Source organism: Taurulus bubalis (genome assembly GCF_910589615.1).
Source record: "Taurulus bubalis genome assembly, chromosome: 4".
NCBI classification, from domain to species: Eukaryota; Metazoa; Chordata; class Actinopteri; order Perciformes; family Cottidae; genus Taurulus; species Taurulus bubalis.
The window spans coordinates 15420658-15440377 of record NC_136592.1 but is presented as its reverse complement, the minus strand read 5'-3'; the positions used below and the strand labels follow the sequence as shown (position 1 = coordinate 15440377).

Genomic DNA, 19720 nt, shown 5'->3' with positions numbered 1-19720 from the left:
CATGCCAGCAGCCTGGAGTATGGAAAAAATAATGAAAGACTAAAAGCATGAGATTCTTTGATCTGGTTAAACAATAGCTAATGTACAATACAAAGTGCTATATTTTGCAGCAACTGGGCAAAGCGCATCGCTCAGATGTGGCTTCACAACTTGTGGCTTCACAACTTGTATGTAAACGTCCTTGAGTGGCACAATAACAGCAATGCTTGGATGCCTTTCAAATCGATGGATTTACTTCACGACAGCCGTTCGTAGATGCTTCCTAAAAAGCTTGACTGAGCCTGTACCAATGTGGCAGTGACAATGAGAGAAACTGTAATGTCTGTTGCTGCCAAAAGTTTCAATGTATTGACTCGGAATAAGATACTTCACTTCTATACTTACGTTTAGGGCGACTGTGGTGCAGTGGTGAGCAGGGTCGTCCTCCAATCAGAGGATCGGTGGTTCGATCCCCAGCTCCGCTAGCCTGTGTTGATGTGCCCTTGAGCAAGACACTCAACCCCAAATTGTTCCCGTAGTTGTGCCTGCGGTGTATAAATGTTAGATTGTCCTAATGTGGCACCTTGCATGGTAGCTCCTCTCATCAGTGGGTGAATGATTCCTATGTAAAGCGTCTTTGAGTATTCAGAAAAGCACTATATAAAATCAAAGAACTATATACAATATAGCTATTTCACTTGGGATTGACAAGACATTGTGCAGTTTAGCTTGACACACAGATCTTTGTACATTTTTGGTTGTTCACATGGCTGCATTATACTGGAGGTTTTGACTATCAAAAACCGGCAATGACCAGTGTTGTCTCCTGTGGAAAATTAGCCACTAATATAATTTGTCCGCCAGGACACATTCTGTAAAATATAGATACTTCTGCAGTGAAAGGTTTCACAGTCATAGTTACACTATCACACCGCTGAGTTACATGCTAATTAGCAGCGTAGAATTTATGGAATTTCTAACCTCATTAGATTGATTTTTCTTTGCATTGGGGTTGTTCTGTGTGATGGCAGTCTGCATACTTAAATTGATGTTACTGATGGTGCAGTAATTATGGCACTTTGCTCATGATACTTCTTTGCATTTTGTATCTTTTGCATGCGTTGCTGTTTTAAGGCAGATAATTACTTTTACTTCCACTCAATCACTGCACTTTAGACTCATTAGTAGGCCTGGGACACAAAAAACACACCCGCTTAGACCTGTGTAGCCCTGCTCAGAACAAATGGGCCTACTCAAAAAATAATGATAATGATAATAGTGCTGCTGGGGTCACACAGGCCTGCTCAGAGGAGGGAAAACAAAGCATTTTTAATAACAAGACTGAAACTCATAAAATTAATTCATTTTTTGGTTTGTTTCTCCTTCCTAAAAGTATGAACAGTCTTTGATTTATAAGATAGTTTTGCAAGCTTAAATACTCCAATCTGGGAAATTTGTGATTGAACAACTTGTTTTTAGGTTGTTTTTTGGGAAATACAGATTATTACAGTGACCTATTTTCCTCACAATGAGTTACCGTCTGTGTGCGTCAGGGAGGAGATTGTGTCACTGCATGATAAGGGTATATTTTACTCAGCTAATTTAGGCTCCTGGCTTAAGAACCGACCAACCCAGCAATACGTTCCACTTGATATATCACTTTGTTCTACTTTACCTCGCCATCATAAATATGCATTCTCCTGAAATTTGAAAAGCAGTTCAGCCACGTAGTTGCAAACTGTACATTTCACTCTTTTACAAGCAGGGGTTGTTTTCAGGTTGTTGCTTTATTGTAAAGGTTAAGAGGCTACACAGGGATTTAAACTGTCATAAGGACAGACTTAAAAATTATGACTCTTGTTAGATTTTTTTTTATCTGTTTCATCTATTAGAAGGAAAAATACCTGCTGGTTGTTTCCAGCAGGAGAAAGAAGAAGAAGATGGAGGAGACAAGTTACTGCTCTCCTCTCACATAGATGACATACACAATCAGATAAAGTCGTCAGAGCTGCTGCTTCTTCAGCAGGACAGTCTAAACAAACTAAAAAGACATGTCCATGACCTCTGTATACAGGCTGAAGTTAATCCCAAAATACTCTGCCACGTGGCTGGTCCCTGAGGACTGCTGCATCCTTCTCTTCATGGTGGCTGATTTGTGTCATCTGAGGTGGGGGAGGGAGCATCATCTGCCATGTCTAGTGGTCAGGTGATGACGCTTTGGACAGACTTTCCCCTGTGATTGGACACTTTGATCTGGTATGCTACTGGTATGCTATGAATTTATTGTTTCATAATCTACAAAACACAAGGAACACTATTTGACTGTACAACATTTAAAAGTAAATACAAGTGACTAACTATCTTTGAGATACGTTATACATACATTTGGTGCATCAGATAGACAGAGAACATCATCCTTTTTCATTCATGTAGATGAGGAGCCTTTGCCTCCTCTGTTGCTCTCCCTCAGGTGTCTTCCCTTTTTTCCCTGTGAAAGGGTTTTTACTATCTTTATTTGGGGGAGTTTTTCCTGATCCGACGTGAGGTCCCGGGACAGGGATGTTATGTGTACAGATTGCAAAGCCCTCTGAGGCAAACTTGTATTTGTGATGTTGGGCTGTACAAAATAAACTGAATTGAATTGAATTGAATTTTAATCCTAAAAAGAAAGTGTCAATCATTTTGAAAGAAAGAGACTTTCATAGTAATACAGTGGTGTTGATATATTCCTCTAAATGCACTGACTGGACAACAGTAGCTTTAGCTTGTTACAACCATAATTTGAAAATGTGCGTTTGTGCCTCTTAAAGCAATAAAGTCTGTTCATTTTGAAATGATCTCTCTCCTATTTCGCAAATCCAGACTGATTACCGGTAGATGAACATGGTTCAGTCAGTACTTTAAATAATAACAAATATATTTTTTATTACATTTCAAGTCTATTATGAATTATTGGAGAGATGTATGCAGGATTTTGAGACAGAAAGGAAGGACATAGAGTATAATAGACTGAATCTAAGCTTTGACATAGTATCAATGATGCCCAGATACACTCAACGCTTTGTTTTTTTTAAAAGTACAATTTATACCTGGTTATACCTCTATAATGGAGGAAAAGGAAGAGCATCAGTCATAGTAGATGACATTTCATGTGATATTGTCGCATAACCATTCAGCCTTAACTAAGCAATATGATGGCTGCAATTTATGAGGGGAAAAAAAGTTTAACATTTTCTACAAGCATTTTCCTGTTGTAACAAGTAGTGTCCTTGTAGATGCATTGGCAAGAAAGTGGCCATATTGCAATGCTTACAAATGCAGTAAATATTTACGCATGGTATTTTGCCTTGGTTATACTGTGCATTCCTGTGTATTTAGGCTTCACTGTTGATTGAACGTCTTCATAGACTTTCTTTTGTCAGGCTCCACAGCTTTTTGGGGAGCGCTGTGTGGCTGCTTCTCTGTCTCATAGTGTGGACTGAGACGTTGTTTCTCAAACACATCTGTCTGCCCCGGTTGGCCCTGAAACTATAACAGTGACCATCAATTATTCACACAAGACACAGTGTGTGTGAAAAAACACATGCTGCCAATGAATATTTAACTCCTTTTCCTCAGCATACATTTTAGGAGTGAAAAGGAATTCCACTAAACCACCTTTAGATATTAGACATAAATACAGAAATTAAAATTCTCTGTCAAAGAGATGTTTCATCATGCTGCCACAATAGTTAACGTTGGTGGTGACCGACAACTTAATCCTATTTCCTTTTACAAGAGCCATGGCTCAGAACTGCATCACATTATTGTTAGACTGGAGGCAGCTTTGCCAGTTTAACCATCTTCCCTGATTTCCTCAGCTTCCTTCGTCTCTAGAGACAGTCTGCACAGATGCAGAACAACTGTCTCCTGCAGGACTGCGCAGATAAGCACAAGTGCATTCTCTTAGACGTGCCTCTGTTCACCTGCGCTTGTGAAAGCAATGTTCAGATCCCTCATTGTGTAACAAAAGATACAGGGTATGCAAGTTTTGAAGTCACAAAACAATATTTACATTTTCCCCAGAGTAAACTGAATTTAGTTACCACGCTTGTGTCTGTCCTTGTAATATTTGGAAATCTGACAAAAAAGAATGTACAACGCTGTGAAAGGTATTCATCATTCTCCCCAAGGAGCTCTCATTTGTTTGTTTGTTTGTTTCCAGGGGAGTAAAACTGCTGAGTTTGAATATTGTGATGGTTATGATTTATGTGTGTTGTACGTTTTATTTTCCCCATGATGGCTGCTCGGAATCATTCCTTTGATGTGTGCACATCGAATGTGACACTGATAGAAGGACTCCCAGACATCATCTCTCTGTATTTATTGTTATTTATGTTCATTATATTTATATATTTTTTTGCAAACTGTGTGACAAATAACACTGTTTTAAAGAAGTGCAGGTTTTGGTTTCGGCTTTTCTTAAGATTCACTTAAGATTCAACTACTTTGTTGGTTCATATATTTATTACGTAATACATTGGTAAGGGACCGTAGGGAATCGCATTTTTATGAAGCATGGGGTAACTGTGGCTCAGTGGTTAGCATGCCCGTCTATCAATCAGTCGGTCAATCGGTGGTTCAAGCCCCGTCTCCGCTAGTTGATGTGTCCCTGAGCAAGACACCTAACCCCTAATTGCTCCCCGTTGCTGTGTCTAGGGTGTACAGAGCAAAAATGTAAGTTGCTTTGGATAAAAGCGTCAGCTTAATATGAAATGCAATTTATCCCCCCCGCCCCCCCTTTTTGCTTCTAGCCAGCATCAGATGATATCCAAGTGAAATAAAACAAACTCAGTAAAAGGAACCATACCTCTTAGTGTTTCCAATGGTATTTCATGAGTTAAAACACTACAGCCCATAGATACAATTGGCATACTTTATTGCCAATAAAGTTAAAACATTTTACAACAGCTAATGAAAGTCTTCACCTTGCACCAAGCACTGCAGAGCAAAACAACCAGCACACTGCATGTAGTCTATTATTATGTGTTAAACCAGGTGCATGTTCACTATCATGAAAGATATAACGAGTGCTGTTATGGTCTATGTGTGTTTTTACAGGTAAATCAGAGAAGGCTCCATTTCCTGGCTACGGGAGGAATCCTGGAGCATCTAGTGGCCAGGTGAGTTCAAAGCTGAGCTACATGCAATTTTTATGAAATAAATCAGCTTCTGTATTCTCTAAAACCAATAGAACTGGTAAACCTGAAAACAAATTGTTATGCTGTGTATATGCAGTCTTATCCATGCCTCAATGTTTGTATCAAAAAGAGGCTCTAAACAGTTAAAGCTCAACAGATCCAACACTTATAAAATATTAATTTACACCTGAGTTTTGACTGCTTTTAAATGTTGTTAATATTAGACCTGGCATCTCATAAAAAAGGGAGTTCATGCTTTTACTTAAACAAAGTTTGATTACTTTAAATCCTTTTACTCTTTTCTAAATAAAAGCTCCCTTCATTATAAATACCACAAACAAAGCAGGCAGGTTTCTGACAGGACTCGGAGTCCATAACTTATTAACATAACTCTACTCCTTTCATTTGCTTCCTGTTCATTTTAGAGTTGATTTCAACGTCTCACTCTTTCTACGAGTTTCTAAGGTTCAACGTGGAGCTTCAGAACTTTATTTCAAAGAGTTTACAAGGCTCAACAAGATGTAATCCCAAATCACTTGAAATGTTGACCTCTTGAGAAACCAAAAGTGTCTTGAACCCTTAAGATATTCATGTATTCACTATTTAACTACAGTCGACAGGGATTCTTTAGATCTGTATTATTGCCTAATAGCCCTATTGATTTATAGCCTGCCCTATATGTAATATAGTTAAGCCAAATAAGACAACTGACTTGGCAGGTAGGAATAGGTCAAGTTATTTTCATCACAACTCCAATTTGCTTGATATTTTTCTGAATATTTGTGTCTCCTACTTAACAAATAAATCTATCTGCTATTACGAACGACAAAGTATTTAATCTGCAAGAGTTTGATTATCTGGTTGCATGAATGGAACTAATGCTGAAGTGTTCACAAAGAGAGTCACAAGCATCTACTTTTGCATGACTCCTCAGTGATTCCTCCCTGTATAGCTACAATCATATAAAAGAGGCCAGATCTCGTGTTGCTGCAGGGATTCAATAACATTGAACAAAGGCAACAGCAGAACAGGTGTATTGTGTCATGCGGTAGCTCCAGTGACACATTGTGATTTTACTGAACCTGGCGTGATTCATTTTATTTTGTATTACATTTGTGTTGCGTTGCTTCTGACAGTTTTCCATGACCTACATTTTAGGTCAGATAAGTACTTTATTTCATAGAGCATTTGGCTCCATCATCGGCTGCAAGCAGGAGTTTCTGGAGCAGGTGGTTGAGAGGAGGACGCTAAAAAAACTTTTGTTCATATTGGACAACCTGGACCACCCTCTCTACCACCTGCTGCAGGGCCAGAGGAGCACTTTCTCTAAGAGATTCCTCACGCTCCGCTGCAATAAGGACCGTTACAGGAGAACATTCCTGCCGACAGCAATACGGCTTTATAACAAGTCACCGCTTGCTAGTTCCTCTGTGGATTAATTCATCACTATACCATACATACTTTGCATTTTGCACTTTCTACTGTTTATCTAATTTAATTAATTAATTAATACACTCTGCGGCTGTAAATATAAATATATTCTCCAGTTAGTTGTATTCTATTCTATTTTATTGTGTATATTTATATATATATATATATATGTATATATATATATACATATATATGACTTTATTTTAATTTGTATATATCTTTCATCCCTGTTTCTTCTTTATATATTTGTATATTTGTATCTTCAATTGTAAGGCACTACTGATGACGACAAAAAAATTTCCCCTTGGGGATTAATAAAGTATATATTCATTCATTCATTCATTTCTACATTGAATAGAGTTTATTTTTGTAATTGTTTGGATTGTTTATTAGAAAGGTCTAAGTAGTTACTGTGTCAATCGATTCCAACGGAGCAAATGAGGCGAGTTTACAAGTCAAATGCTGCACATTGCTCTGAGTTGTACTCGCTCACATGATCCCGGCTCTACTGGTCTGCAGCCCATTACACTAATTAGACCAAGCTCTTAATTGGGCTCTGAGCCCAGTTTGTTGGTGTTGTAGAGGTTAATTAGATATTGGTGATAGGATGATGCGGGGAGCTTCCACAGTCCGTCCTGTGACACAGAATAAACAGGAATTACAGGACACATGTCACCTAATAAGTGATATGATAGTCAATTAAAAAACAATTTGTACATCCATTGAAACAATGTATCAGGTCTCATGTGTGATACTGATATTCTGATATTTGCTATTTTCAGTAAACACACTGTGAATGTTTGTGTGCTTTGTTACTAATGTATTATTTAGGACAAAACTATATTTTAAGTTAAATGTAGAATGTGTGATATATATATTGAGACAAATGAAAACATTGTATTTTAATGAGCTTAAAATTACGAGCTGACTACAAGATTATATTTTTTTTACTACAAATAACAAAGGTAAACACTCTGATTTCTGACAACGAAAGCTGGTATCATCCTTTGATTTTAATCATTTGTGTTGTTGTTTTCTCTGTCAGTCTTCTTCTATGAGGCCAGACGTCTCGTTGACACGTCCTAGTCCAGGGACTCCGTCAGGGAAGTCAGCAGCTCCTTTCTTCTCCTTCACTGCGGCCAATCCTAGAAAACGTCCTCTGCAAGATCCTCTGCCCATCGGTCAGTGCATCTCAATTATTGTCCCTCTTCAGGGACAGGTGTATGAAATATTTAAAATAATCAGAACCTCACAATAAACTAGATCTAAATAGATACTTCTTGTCGACACAGTTTCACTCAAGTCTTGAACTTTAGTTTACATTTAGACGTTAATGAAAAATTAAAAAAAACTGTTATATTTTGCATGGGTAAGCAGTCATCTGTTAGCAGGTGGATGCATTTTCTTTTTTTCTTTTTCTCTGGATTGAGTGTATTGTAAAAATAAAATTGTAATTTTCTTTTAAAGGCACAATTGAATCACAAATAATACTTTTTACAGAACAATACCACAAAGTAGATTTTTTATAGTGAGTGATGGCTTGTTTACAACACATTCAAAGTAACCTCTTTTCTTTTTTGACTGTGAATGACTGGATGTGCTTTCATCTCTCCACAGATCCTCTACAAACAAAGAAGGTTCGCAAGGTCCCTCCTGGCCTGCCTTCATCTGTGAGTGGAAGATCATCTCCCTCTAATATAAATAGATTTCACAGTGAGCTTACTTAAGCAAACACGCACGCACGCACGCACACACACACACACACACACACACACACACACACACACACACACACACACACACACACACACACACACACACACACACATCTTTGCTCACACACCCTCCCTCCCAACACTTGCACACAAAGAGCGCTCTTGACTTCCCATCCACACTTCTTGGATGGGAATCCGGTTGTTTTTGTGGCTCATCAGTGACACCAGAGCTGCCTGATAATCTAAGACTAACTTTTTATGCTTGTTGTTTAATATTAATATGAACAAGGCTCTATTGGCCACATTTTTTCTGTACAGTTGTTGTGGTTGTGTGTGTTGGTGTGAACATGCATGAACGTGTGTGTGCGTGTGTGCTTGCAAACACGTGTGCGGCGCGAGGTGATTGATTTTCAGTGCTGCCCTGTCACAGTCTAGCCTCCTCACAGCCTCTCCTGGGAGAAAGAGAGGCTGTCAGAGCAGATCCCCAGCTCTGCTCTTTTGATGTTTAATTAGTCATTACGTAGCCGAACAGGAGGACAGACAGAGATTAATAGCACAGAATATCTGAAATTTCTATTGGTAATGATCCCGGTGGAGCAAAAACCATTAGGATGCAGAGAAGTGTGGAGCTCAGCTTGCATTCGCTTAGGCAGGGGGTGTTGGAGTTCATTAATATGCATAAATCAGTAAGTCAGATGTTCATTGTTAAAACCCTGGTGGATTGGCAAAGGTTGTATTAAGCCTTGCCTTAAATTCCTAGAACTGGTACAAGACAAAGATTTTTTCTTTTCTTTTTATTAAGAAGCAACTGGTTTACCAAAATCCCACCCTTTTTAGTCCTTAAACAATGAAAGGGCTTTTCTTTTCTTATTTTTTTGGTGAGGGAGTCTGAGACAGGATTTGCCATTCAGAGCTTTGATAATCATCACCTCTGCTGCTGTTACTTTGAAATCAAGTATGGAACAGGCCGTGCAACATAAAAGGCTGTCATGTGTTTTGTTTCTGGATTTGTATTTGAAAAGAAGTTTGTCAGAGCATGGGGGGGAGAAGCAGTCTCTGACAGCAGCAGGAACGGGTTCTGCCTTCCTCTTAAGTAAGTGATATATTTGCGGTCTTGTCAGACGGAGGGAGGGAGGCAAAGAATGGTTGCATCTCTTTGTTGTGTAAATGGACGCTGGGCTTTTATTTGTCAGTACTTAACACAGGGGCGCAGGTGCGGTTCTGGGACTCATAAGAGTACAAGCAAGAAGTACAATGCTAGATGGGGGAAAACAGTGAAGGAGCATGGGATAAAATACAGCTTCTTCTTGTCACTCAGTGCTGCTCAGAAGATAAAGCCTGGAGCTCAGAGGAATTGTCTCGGTTAGTCTTTGATCCCATTTGAAAGAAAAAAGATGCTAGTGTTGAATAACGGGCTATAGGTCTCTTATAACCTGCCGACAGAGAAAGGAAAACATAAAGCTGTTTTTTGATAGGTGGTATATGTGGAAAATGCTTGAGTGGGAGGTTGTCTGGCAGCTTTTAGGAGGTGTTAGGATATTGGTATTGGAGGCGTAGGTGAGGTATGCTGGCATGAACCATTTGATGGTGTAAAGAGCTACTTGTGGCCCTTAAAAATGTGTAAAGTGACTGTTTCAGATTGCTGTACCTCTGGATGGTTATCAGCCAAGACCCTGGACACTGGAAGCAGTGAGGGTGGTGCTGAAGTGTCGTGGGGAAGGTGCACCTGGAGTCAGAGCTCCTTTGCCTGAGGCAGCTGTGTGAAGAGCCTGCAGCGTACCTGTAAAGCATGAATGCAGCTGCAGATGACACTGAAAGCTTTTGCTTGTGTAAGCAAGCGTGAGAGAATCACCAGAGACCTGAATAGATGCTTGATTTAAAAAAATCAACACAGTGCTTCCTATCATTATGTCTACTGCTGGGAATTTTCTTATTTATTTATTTCATTTCTCAAATCCCCTTTTTCCTCCAGCTTGTATCCTCGCTTCTCGGTCTAAAAATAAATGTTGTAGTTTTGAATCAGATGGGCAATGTAAGTTGCAAGCCCAAGCATGATGTGTGTTGTGTGTGTGTGTGTGTGTGTGTGTGTGTGTGTGTGTGTGTGTGTGTGTGTGTGTGTGTGTGTGTGTGTATGTGTGTGTGTGTGTGTGTGTGTGTGTGTGTGTTTGTGTGTGTGTGTGTGTGTGTGTGTGTGTGTGTGTGTGTGTGTGTGTGTGTGTGTGTGTGTGTGTGTGTGTGTGTACACTACATGATGGAGCTAAATCAAAATATTTACGAGAGCACATCCTCTGTGCATTTAGGCTTTGACACTGCAGTGCACCAGGATGTGAAGGCTATCTAGACTGGCCAGCTGGATGATTGCAAACATTTAAATGTTTCTTCAACTTATATACAGACAACCTCCTCCCTCAGCCGCACAAATACCTTTCTCTGTCATCTGCTGGATATATGCTTGCAGACATGGGATTCTGCAGTTGTGGTTGTCATTATGTGATGCTGAACAAATCCTTGTTATCCGCCATTGTTTAACCAAGTTTTTCCATTTTGCCAAATGCAGGAGTAAAACACAAATGTAACATATAGCTTAACACCCCGGTGTGACAGACAAACATCTTTAAAGCGCTCAAGCATGAAATCCTTGCTACATTTGCTATAATTGGCTCGCTGCATTTTTTGACTGTATAAACTGAGCGCTGAGACCAAAGGACAGAGCATGTTGTCATTGGACAGACAGGCTGCTGCGCTGAAGGATGCTGATGGGCAGCTGCGTGGGCACCTGTCTGATAGGAGGAGAGAGAGAGGGGGGGGGTTGTGGCTTCTGGGGGAAAGTTACATCTTGTAGGTTATTTATGGGAAGCTGCAAGGGTATGGTGTGTGTGTGCGTGTCAGTTTGTTTGTGTAAATAGTTTTTTTCCCCCTCCCCTACAAACCCTTGTCAGAGGCACAGCGGCTTGATGTGACACTTCCTCCCTGGCTTTGGTGATGATATGGCTGCAGGATGAGAGAAAGGAAGTGGTGGGCTGAGATTCAGCTGCCCTCAGGGACTTTTGCAAGCGAGAATCCTGAGTGTCGATGACAAAATAGATTGACATTTGCTTTTGACAGATCACTCAGACACCCTTGTTTCTGAGATATTTGTACTGTGTGAGCTGTAAGAAAGGAAGCTTGCTTTAGGCTAAGATGTTTCTTGCAGTGCTGTCTGGTGCATGACATTCAAGAGATATATTTTCTCTCTCTCTCTCTCTCTCTCTCTCTGTCTCTCTTTCTATCCATCTGTCTGCAACAGCTCAAAGACAAGAGATCATTTCATTGTACTCCATCGGTAACCTAATGTTCCTTTTGCTGAGGAAGCAGCTCTATTTTGTTTCTTTTCTTTGAACCACAGCAGGCCAGAACATAGTGTCAGGGCTTGGTGAATAGACTGTGCATGGATAAAATGCATCAGTAAAGCCCCATGTAAACAGCCAGGATCACCCCAGGCCTCTATAAGTCTCTGGGCAAGATGAGATTTTAGAGCCACCCAGCAGAATGGTGTAAAGCTGCACATGCACAAAAAAGTAACATTTACACTGGGAGTATAAACATAAATGTACATGCATGCATTACATCCCGGAAAATCCACATCTTTTTCAAAATAGTGTATTTATAATTGTTATTGAGTCACTAGGCAGAACCGGGTATGCCAGTCATTATTTCACAGTGCAGCCAGTTGAGGAGAGGAAACATTAGGCGATACAGTTTATGTGACTTCAAGAACGTTAAACTCTTTTGAAACAGCAGTGCATGTTCTGTTCTGAGCCAACTGATTGCTCACAGTTTTTATTTGGGCTAACCTCGACCACAGAAATTCTTCGTTCACTAACATTCATTATACACTTGTGCTTCATTTGATCTAAATATGCAGAGAAGTTCTGTGAAAAAAATTAAGAATGAGAAGAACGCTCATTGTACAAATTACATTTTGTATAGTTTGGCTGTACGAGTTGCTCGTGCTGCTAAAACACACTGACAGTCACTGCAGCTTTAATCTGCCTTTAGATAATTGTTTTGCGTTTTCCTGCTCTACACTTTGTGGTAGAGTCTTGCTGCTCTTTATTGAGTCCACACATATAAAACCATAGGCAGCAAACAAGCTCAGACAAGCCAAGTATAAGCTTCCTGCCCCGTTCAAGATGACACACCATGTACTGTACGTGAATGCTGGGTCTGAATGTGTAAGAAGGTCCCAGATAGTGTACATAGGCGTTCACATAGTTCAGTGCTTGTAAGGAATTGTGGTTATACAGAACTAGGGATTCAATTTGTTTTGTTTTTTTATTGAAACTTTATCATCTGTAATGCTGCTGTAAATTATTTGTAATTCATTGTAGGTGTGTGTGAAGATGTGTAGATGTGGTGTGTGATCTATATCTAGATGATTAGGTTATTTTACCAAATGTACTGTTTTGTGTGAGTTAGTTTAGCAGAAACATGACTGCATGGGATCGTATGATGTGTGTTTTACATGTTATGATTTTTTGCTCGGCCTGTGCAACTGTCAGGGGACAGTATTTTAGGCCTGACCCGAGTTAGTGAGCTCCCCAGAGATGGCCTCATCAGATGGCTGATTAGATAGCCACTCCTGGTTTGACAGGGATGATGCTGAACAGTCACGGCCACCTCTGGGACCCTGGCCTTTGTGTTTATCTTTGTTTGGGTTGCTGAAATTTACCACTGACATTAGAGGCTGCAGATAATGGATCAGGCAAACAAGCCAGAGGCCTGACCCCTTTCATCTACCAGGAGAACAAGGAGTTAAAAGGACAAAGAGTACGAAAATAATGCACAGATTAAAGTCATTACTCAAATTCTGGCCTGTTGTAAATTATTCATGTTGGGCTTGCGTGAGTTTAAAGCATTAATGCAAACCGTGATTTCAGATCGCTGGCAGGCTCAAGAACACAGCCTGTCAACAATCGGCAGAGTGTTTGTTATTTAGAGACCATCTAAGCCAGGCTGCTGTGACCTGGAGAGTACGTCATCAAGGCTCATATCGTCCCCGAGGTTTTTACCTCCAGGATGGTTATGTGTAAAGTGATTTGTGAGAGGGATGAATCACGGCAGTCCATTGTAATGGTGATAAAGTCATGGTAATAGTGGGTGACCATCCTACACAGTGCAGGATGTGTCAGCTAGTTGTTTCCCTTGTTTTGCTATTTTCCAGTTCCTCTTTTCAAATATACATTTTAACAGCACCAGTGAACTATTGGATTATTATCATGTAGGTTATTTCCAAATAGTTCCATATAAACAGTATTAGTGTCTCTGATATGTTTACAAAATACCTAACATGAGTACAGAGTTGTGAGAAGCCTGAATGAGCTTGTTGTGAGAAGATGTTCTCACCGTTTTGTAAAAGGCAAGAAAAGAAGAAGGGTGAGGTACCATTCAGCGACAAAGAAGATGAGAGAGTTTGTTCAAATTGAAGGCAAATTCATCAAGCTTGAACAATACATGACTTGCTCAAAAATGGTGGTAGTATCAAGAGCTCTTTTCTTGAATCTACCTGGCCATTGCTTTCCTCGCTCTTGTCATTGCTGGCTCCCCAATTACAAAGTGACCGTCCTGGTTTTGTGAGAAAAGAACAAGTCAGCTGAAATTAAGCCGCTGGAGAAATGCATCCTCACTCTCCCACAATGGAATCTCCATCACTCTCTTCACATGTCTCTTCTGCCCTTCTGTTCCTCATTGTCATATTTAATTATACAATGTGAAACAATAGAAATATGTTTTTGTGAATATGAGAATGTAAACAGGAAGAGTCATGTTTTTAGGGTTTTCAGTTTTTACAGCAAATGGTTTAGGACAGATGTCCAACAAATGTGCTAACTTTTATTCCTGCCAGCTTGGGGGATGGAAGTAATTGGTAGCGTTTTTACATATATTTACTGCCGTCAGACTTTTAAAGCAGTTTAAATAGCCGTCGTTTGAAGGCCCTTGTGCCCAATTATCTGTGTATAGCTTTCTTGCAGCCTTTTAAGCATGATTGAAAACATAAATGCATGCAACATATAAGATTATGATTTGCTTTGTTGCACCACCTCTCTCGTGTTTCTTGTCATTTCTCAACTGTCAGAAATATTGGCTGAAAAATACAAAGAAATACCAAATCCATCCACAACTATATTTGTTAGAGGGGTGATGACAACGTGCATCTTATAAGATGCCCCTCTAACAAATATGGGGCGACTCAGCTGCACTTTTACTTTGATTGCAAATATTAACAAAGAAATGAAAATCCAGAAACCTTTTCATTGATTATTGCCTTTAATTGATCAGTCATTTAGTAATTAGTATCAAGCATGTGAGGCACATTTGAACATTGTTTTGGTTAAATGCTTTTAATAACTGCTTTAAATATGCTTTTTAATTAGAGAGTCAGCCCTCTCTAATTAGAAGCAGAGTTTATTTCAGGAAACAATCTTCCTGGCTGATGATATCATCCCTAAATCCAACCGTGCGATGGGGGTGACCTCAGCCTGTGGATTTGCTCTGTGTTTTTCAACACCCAAACAAATCCCAAGAAAAGCACCTTGTGATGACTCAAGTGTCTTTAGAGAGGCGTGTGTGAACAGGTGGGTGGAGCTGAGCCCTCCTCTCCGAGACACGGGGTTTCCAAAGTCTTTCTCTGTGAGCCCACCTTCAGACAAAACTGAGACAAGTATGTCCACGAATTAAGCTACAAGCAGTTCCTGTTTGCAACGCAACCACGGATGTACAGATAGCTATCTCTGAATTAAATTGATACTAATAAATACTTGATAACATGATGATTCTCAGGCGTTCTGGAGTCAAAAGGAAAGTCTTCTTTCCTATGATCTTCTAAGGAGATTTCTAGATGTTTATTCATGATGGACATCAGGGATAATGACATCCTCGAAAAGTCTCACTAAATGTAAAAATATGTGCATCATGTCTGTGTGCTAGACTGAATAAAGATTCTGAGAAGGAGTGCACATTTGAACTTGAACTGCCTCTATGCGCAGAGTGTGACGGCCACTGATGCCGCTGCAGCTGCTGCTGACTGTTGGTAAACAGGCCAAATCAGCAGGCCAAACTACAATAACTAACTTCCTGTTGTTTTCACAGTATTGGCATGCACCTGTCCCTTCCGCCTCACACACTCCCCTCTTTGCCTCACTGTCTTAAAAACTCCTGTACTGAGTTTTCTGTGAATTGTGTTATGATCGTTGATTCATTCAAACCTCTTCACTACTTGACAAAGTCTTTCTCACTGTGTCTCCTGCGCAGTCAGTATTAATAGAAATGGGCCGTCAGCCAGCACTGGAATGAAATGTGTGCATCATTTCCAAAAATGAATGCCCATCTCCTTCTGCTTTCATGTGTTTTCCTCACAACACTGTGCTGTGTGTCTGGACTTGTTTTAGACCCCTTCAAACACTTCCATCAGGGCCATTTTCCTTAAAGCATCAACTTGAAACGGTGCAGGATATAAAGCAGTAACCGCATGTAGAGCCAGGGTTTTGGACAAGTTTAAAAGAAGAAAGGGCGATAAATAATAACAGTTCTAAAAGGTAAAGCATAATAAAGGTCTAGTTTCCTTAGGGAAGTGGAAGCTTTCATCTGTCTATAACAATAATGTGCTCAATGAGGCTAGGTCCGGGCCTGTGTTTAGTCCAGGAAGCTTCGAGTGGCGTACATGAAAGGCTCCAGTCAGACTGTACAGACCTGGCTCTCACTGGAATATGGTATCTATCCTCTCCTCCTCTGCTTTCTTCTTCTCTCCTTTGCCCCCCCTTCCAATATGATAAAGGTAATGTGGAGCTCTGTGGCTTGCAGTGACAGTAAACCATGGTAAAATGTCTGTCGATGCTCGACCCCCCCCTCCCCAGGGTTTAGGAAATGGAGCATTATTTTGATGTTTCAACGTCACGAGCCAGCCCATTTTGCAGCTGTTGCATGCTTTACAACTCTGTGTTTACAGCCACTTTTCAGTGATAGGACTCACCGTGCCACTACTAAAACTCTTATAATTCATATTTCATGAAAACAGTTTGTTCATCTTTCTTTTCTCTCTCATTAGCTGGATTTATATTCATGTATTTGTATTTGTTTTGCCATACATGTTGAGTTGTTCACTTTCTCTCATTGACTCCTACTTGTTGTGTGAGCCATGTGCGGGAAAAGCGATCTTACAAAAAGCCATATTTTTACATCCCTGCCTGTAGACTCGTTTAGTCATCACAAAAACAAAAGAGATTAGACACTCTGGATTAAAATGTGTGGAAGATAACACTTATTTATCCACTCATTTGAACGCCTTTTAATTCCACGTATTAATGAAATCCTGATTAGAATTGAATTATTTTAGTTCCAGTTTGTTCGGATTCCCCTGCAGAAAATCTACAATTTTTAAGCTGGGAATACATTTTGACCCTCTTCTTCTTACTAAATCCACTCACACGTTTGTTTTCTGTCCCGCCTACTTCCCTTTATCTTTTCTACACCCACCTCCCCATCGACTCCCCTCCCCCTCGTCCTTTTCCTCTTTGCCTCAGCATTTCGAGGCTTAAGAGAGGAATGTACCACATGGGCCACTCCCTTCTGACAGCCACCCCTTCTCATAGTGTGGAATGGCACAGTCCTGCTTTGCATAAGTTTCCTCTGAGTGGGTCCTGCGTGGAGGCCAGCACTGGAAGAATTATTAAACCCTTTTGAACGGCTTGGATGTATGTCCAGAGAGAAAGCTAGTGTGCCGCTGTAGTGTATCTGTGTCACTTAAACTGTTAAAGCTATAATGTATTGCGCCTACCCTGTCCCAGGAATGGGCAGTAACTCTTTAATGTATTACTACAACGGAAAATCGGTGAGTAGTCCCTTTGGGAATGTGTGTGGTATTAGACAGAGAGGAGCTGGAAGAAGTGTGTGTGTGTGGCTGCCGGTCTCAGTATTTCATTTATTTTGCCATAAAACTAATGTGTGTGTGTGTGTGTGTGTGTGTGTGTGTGTGTGTGTGTGTGTGTGTGCGTGTGCGTGTGTGTGTGCGCGCGCCTGAGGCTGCCTACTCTGATTTTCCATTACATCAGTTAATGCTGTGTGATAGTACAATTTAATTATAATTTAAGAGTTTTAACTTTGTTTTAAACATATTTTAGCACACATGTTGTATGCTGTGTACAAACAAACACATACAAAGTTATGCCATTTTAAAAACTTTTTCTCATACACAGAAATAAAGCGTTTTGGCAGAATAAGATTTTTTGCAGCCTTGAATTTATTATTACTGGCTTATTGCTTCAGCTCTGAGACTGTTGAAATAATAACAAGTGGGAGTCTGGGAGTGATTAGGGGAAAGAGGCTGCCTGTTGAGGTTAGACTTTCCTGTTTGCAGATTGAGCTCTAAGCATGAGTGTTGCTGTTATTCCATCTGTTTTTAATCACATCAGCATTCTTGACACCACAGGGAGCCTAATGTGATTTCTGAACTTTTCTGTAATGGTCTCTTTGATTTTTGTTACTCTGAAATGGCTTTTTTAGGAATCTGTGTGTGTGTGTGTGTGTGTGTGTGTGTGTGTGTGTGTGTGTGTGTGTGTGTGTGTGTGTGTGTGTGTGTGTGTGTGTGTGATAAAATGGGTAGGTGTATTTGTGTGCGGCACTTGGACTCGATGGAACTGAGTTTTTAATTAAATTTAAGGTATTGATCTAAAGATGTTCATGGTGTGGTAAAGGTTTTCCTGTGAAATAAATCCTCTTGTTTGTATGGTCAATGTAATCAAAATCAGTGAAAGTCATGGCTTACAGTTTGAATCTGCTCAAGGACACAGTTCTGACTATGGCTGAATGAGTTCTGTCGTGCATTCAGTAATCCGTAAGTGATGATCCTGTCCTAAGCAAACTACGCTGTTTTTGTTATTACATAAAGGGCACATGAAGGAAAAATAAGTTATGATAGTTATTGTATTGAAAAGATAATCTTACTCATACTTGTGTTTCAACTTTCCCTCATAACCTGTTAAGGCATTTCCTCTTTGTTCCCGCTGCATAAAAGATGACTTTGATCTTTTTCATATTAAGTATTAACAGGCTTGTGTTATAGTTGATGATTCAGAGAAAATTGAGAGCATGTGGACAGAACGGGCAAACCTAATGATCAAAAGCACTTTTGATCATGTTTTTTTGTTCCTGTTTTCCTTGCAATGGAAAAAAGAAAGGTGGCGCTCATTCTTTGCATCAACTTGATCCACATTAATTTGTTATAGTGCAGAGTTGCATTGCGGGCTCACCATCTGGAGCGCTGGGAGAACTCTCAGTAGGCCATTGGCTGGTGAGCTGGTGGCACAGAACCAATACAGATGGAGCAGCTCACTGATCTTTCTTCCATTGAGAAATACTATTTTTTATGAAAGCCCTGCAGTGATGTTAAGAGCATGTTCTCGTTGTTTTGCTATAAAGAGAAACAGAAGAAAAGTGGAATGTCATAAAATTTGATCTGAAAAATATCTAAAAACACAAAAGAGACAACATGTGTTCTTTGAAGGGCCTGTTGTTGTTTTGTGGTGCAACAGGTTCACACTCATTGCCTGAAGCTAATCCTTTCATGTGTTGCACATGCACTGAAGCATGCATGCTTGCATATTGCTTATTGCATATCATATACTCTATTCTGTATTTACATGTCACACATGTTGTTAGTGGTTATCGAGGTTGCATTGATGCCAAAAAAACATGTTTGTGGTATTAACAACTGGAAGGTGTTATTCTGCAGTGTAGTTGTTCTATTTTTAGAGTACCAGCGTCAGAGAAACTGCTCTGCTGTCAGAATGTGCAGTTGGTTCAAATATTTTACTGCTGAGTTAAAGATGAAGAAAACCAAATGTGCTGGCTCCATAACTAATTGCTGAAATTGTGCATCCAAATGCATATTTATGTGCTTTTGGCCTTGGTTAGTATCTTTATTTTGTTGATATAAAAAATATTATATTCTGTTCAGTTCTATTTATACTTGTGAGCTGTTTCCTACCTGTGGTTTAATGTTCACTTGTTAAATATCTCAATCTATTATTTAGTTTTGGGGTTATTTATATTCCAGTTCCATGTAAGTAAATAAAATAGGGTTTTGAAATGTATTATATAATTGTAATTTATATTTCTATTCTCTGATTATGTAAGGTATTGGCTTTCCTTACTAATAAACATTTAGGACAGTAAGATTTTTTTGAGGGAAGATTTAAAAAAAAAATTGACCAAATACGTGTGAAATGTTCCTGTTAAGCTTGCAGAATTGATAACGGCTGCATCTTGCTTCCTCATGTCAAACAAACTTCATCGATCAAAACGTCTCACCAGTGAATTTTGGTCTTTTTCAAGACTTTAGTTTTAATGTCACAGCTTAATGCATGACAATTCTGAGCCCTT

The 19720-nt window shown here is 39.7% G+C and overlaps 1 protein-coding gene across 1 annotated transcript in view; it reads left to right on the top strand.

The window, feature by feature from the left end:
* Positions 1 to 19720, top strand: part of tcf12 (transcription factor 12) — a gene marked incomplete at its 5' end in the record, with an annotated part of 66014 nt that overhangs the window by 28943 nt on the left and 17351 nt on the right. The window contains 3 exons of the mRNA XM_079217001.1: positions 5080 to 5141; positions 7636 to 7771; positions 8208 to 8260. Of these exons, the coding sequence (XP_079073127.1) occupies positions 5080 to 5141; positions 7636 to 7771; positions 8208 to 8260 (251 nt within the window). The remainder of the gene's footprint in view (positions 1 to 5079; positions 5142 to 7635; positions 7772 to 8207; positions 8261 to 19720) is intronic.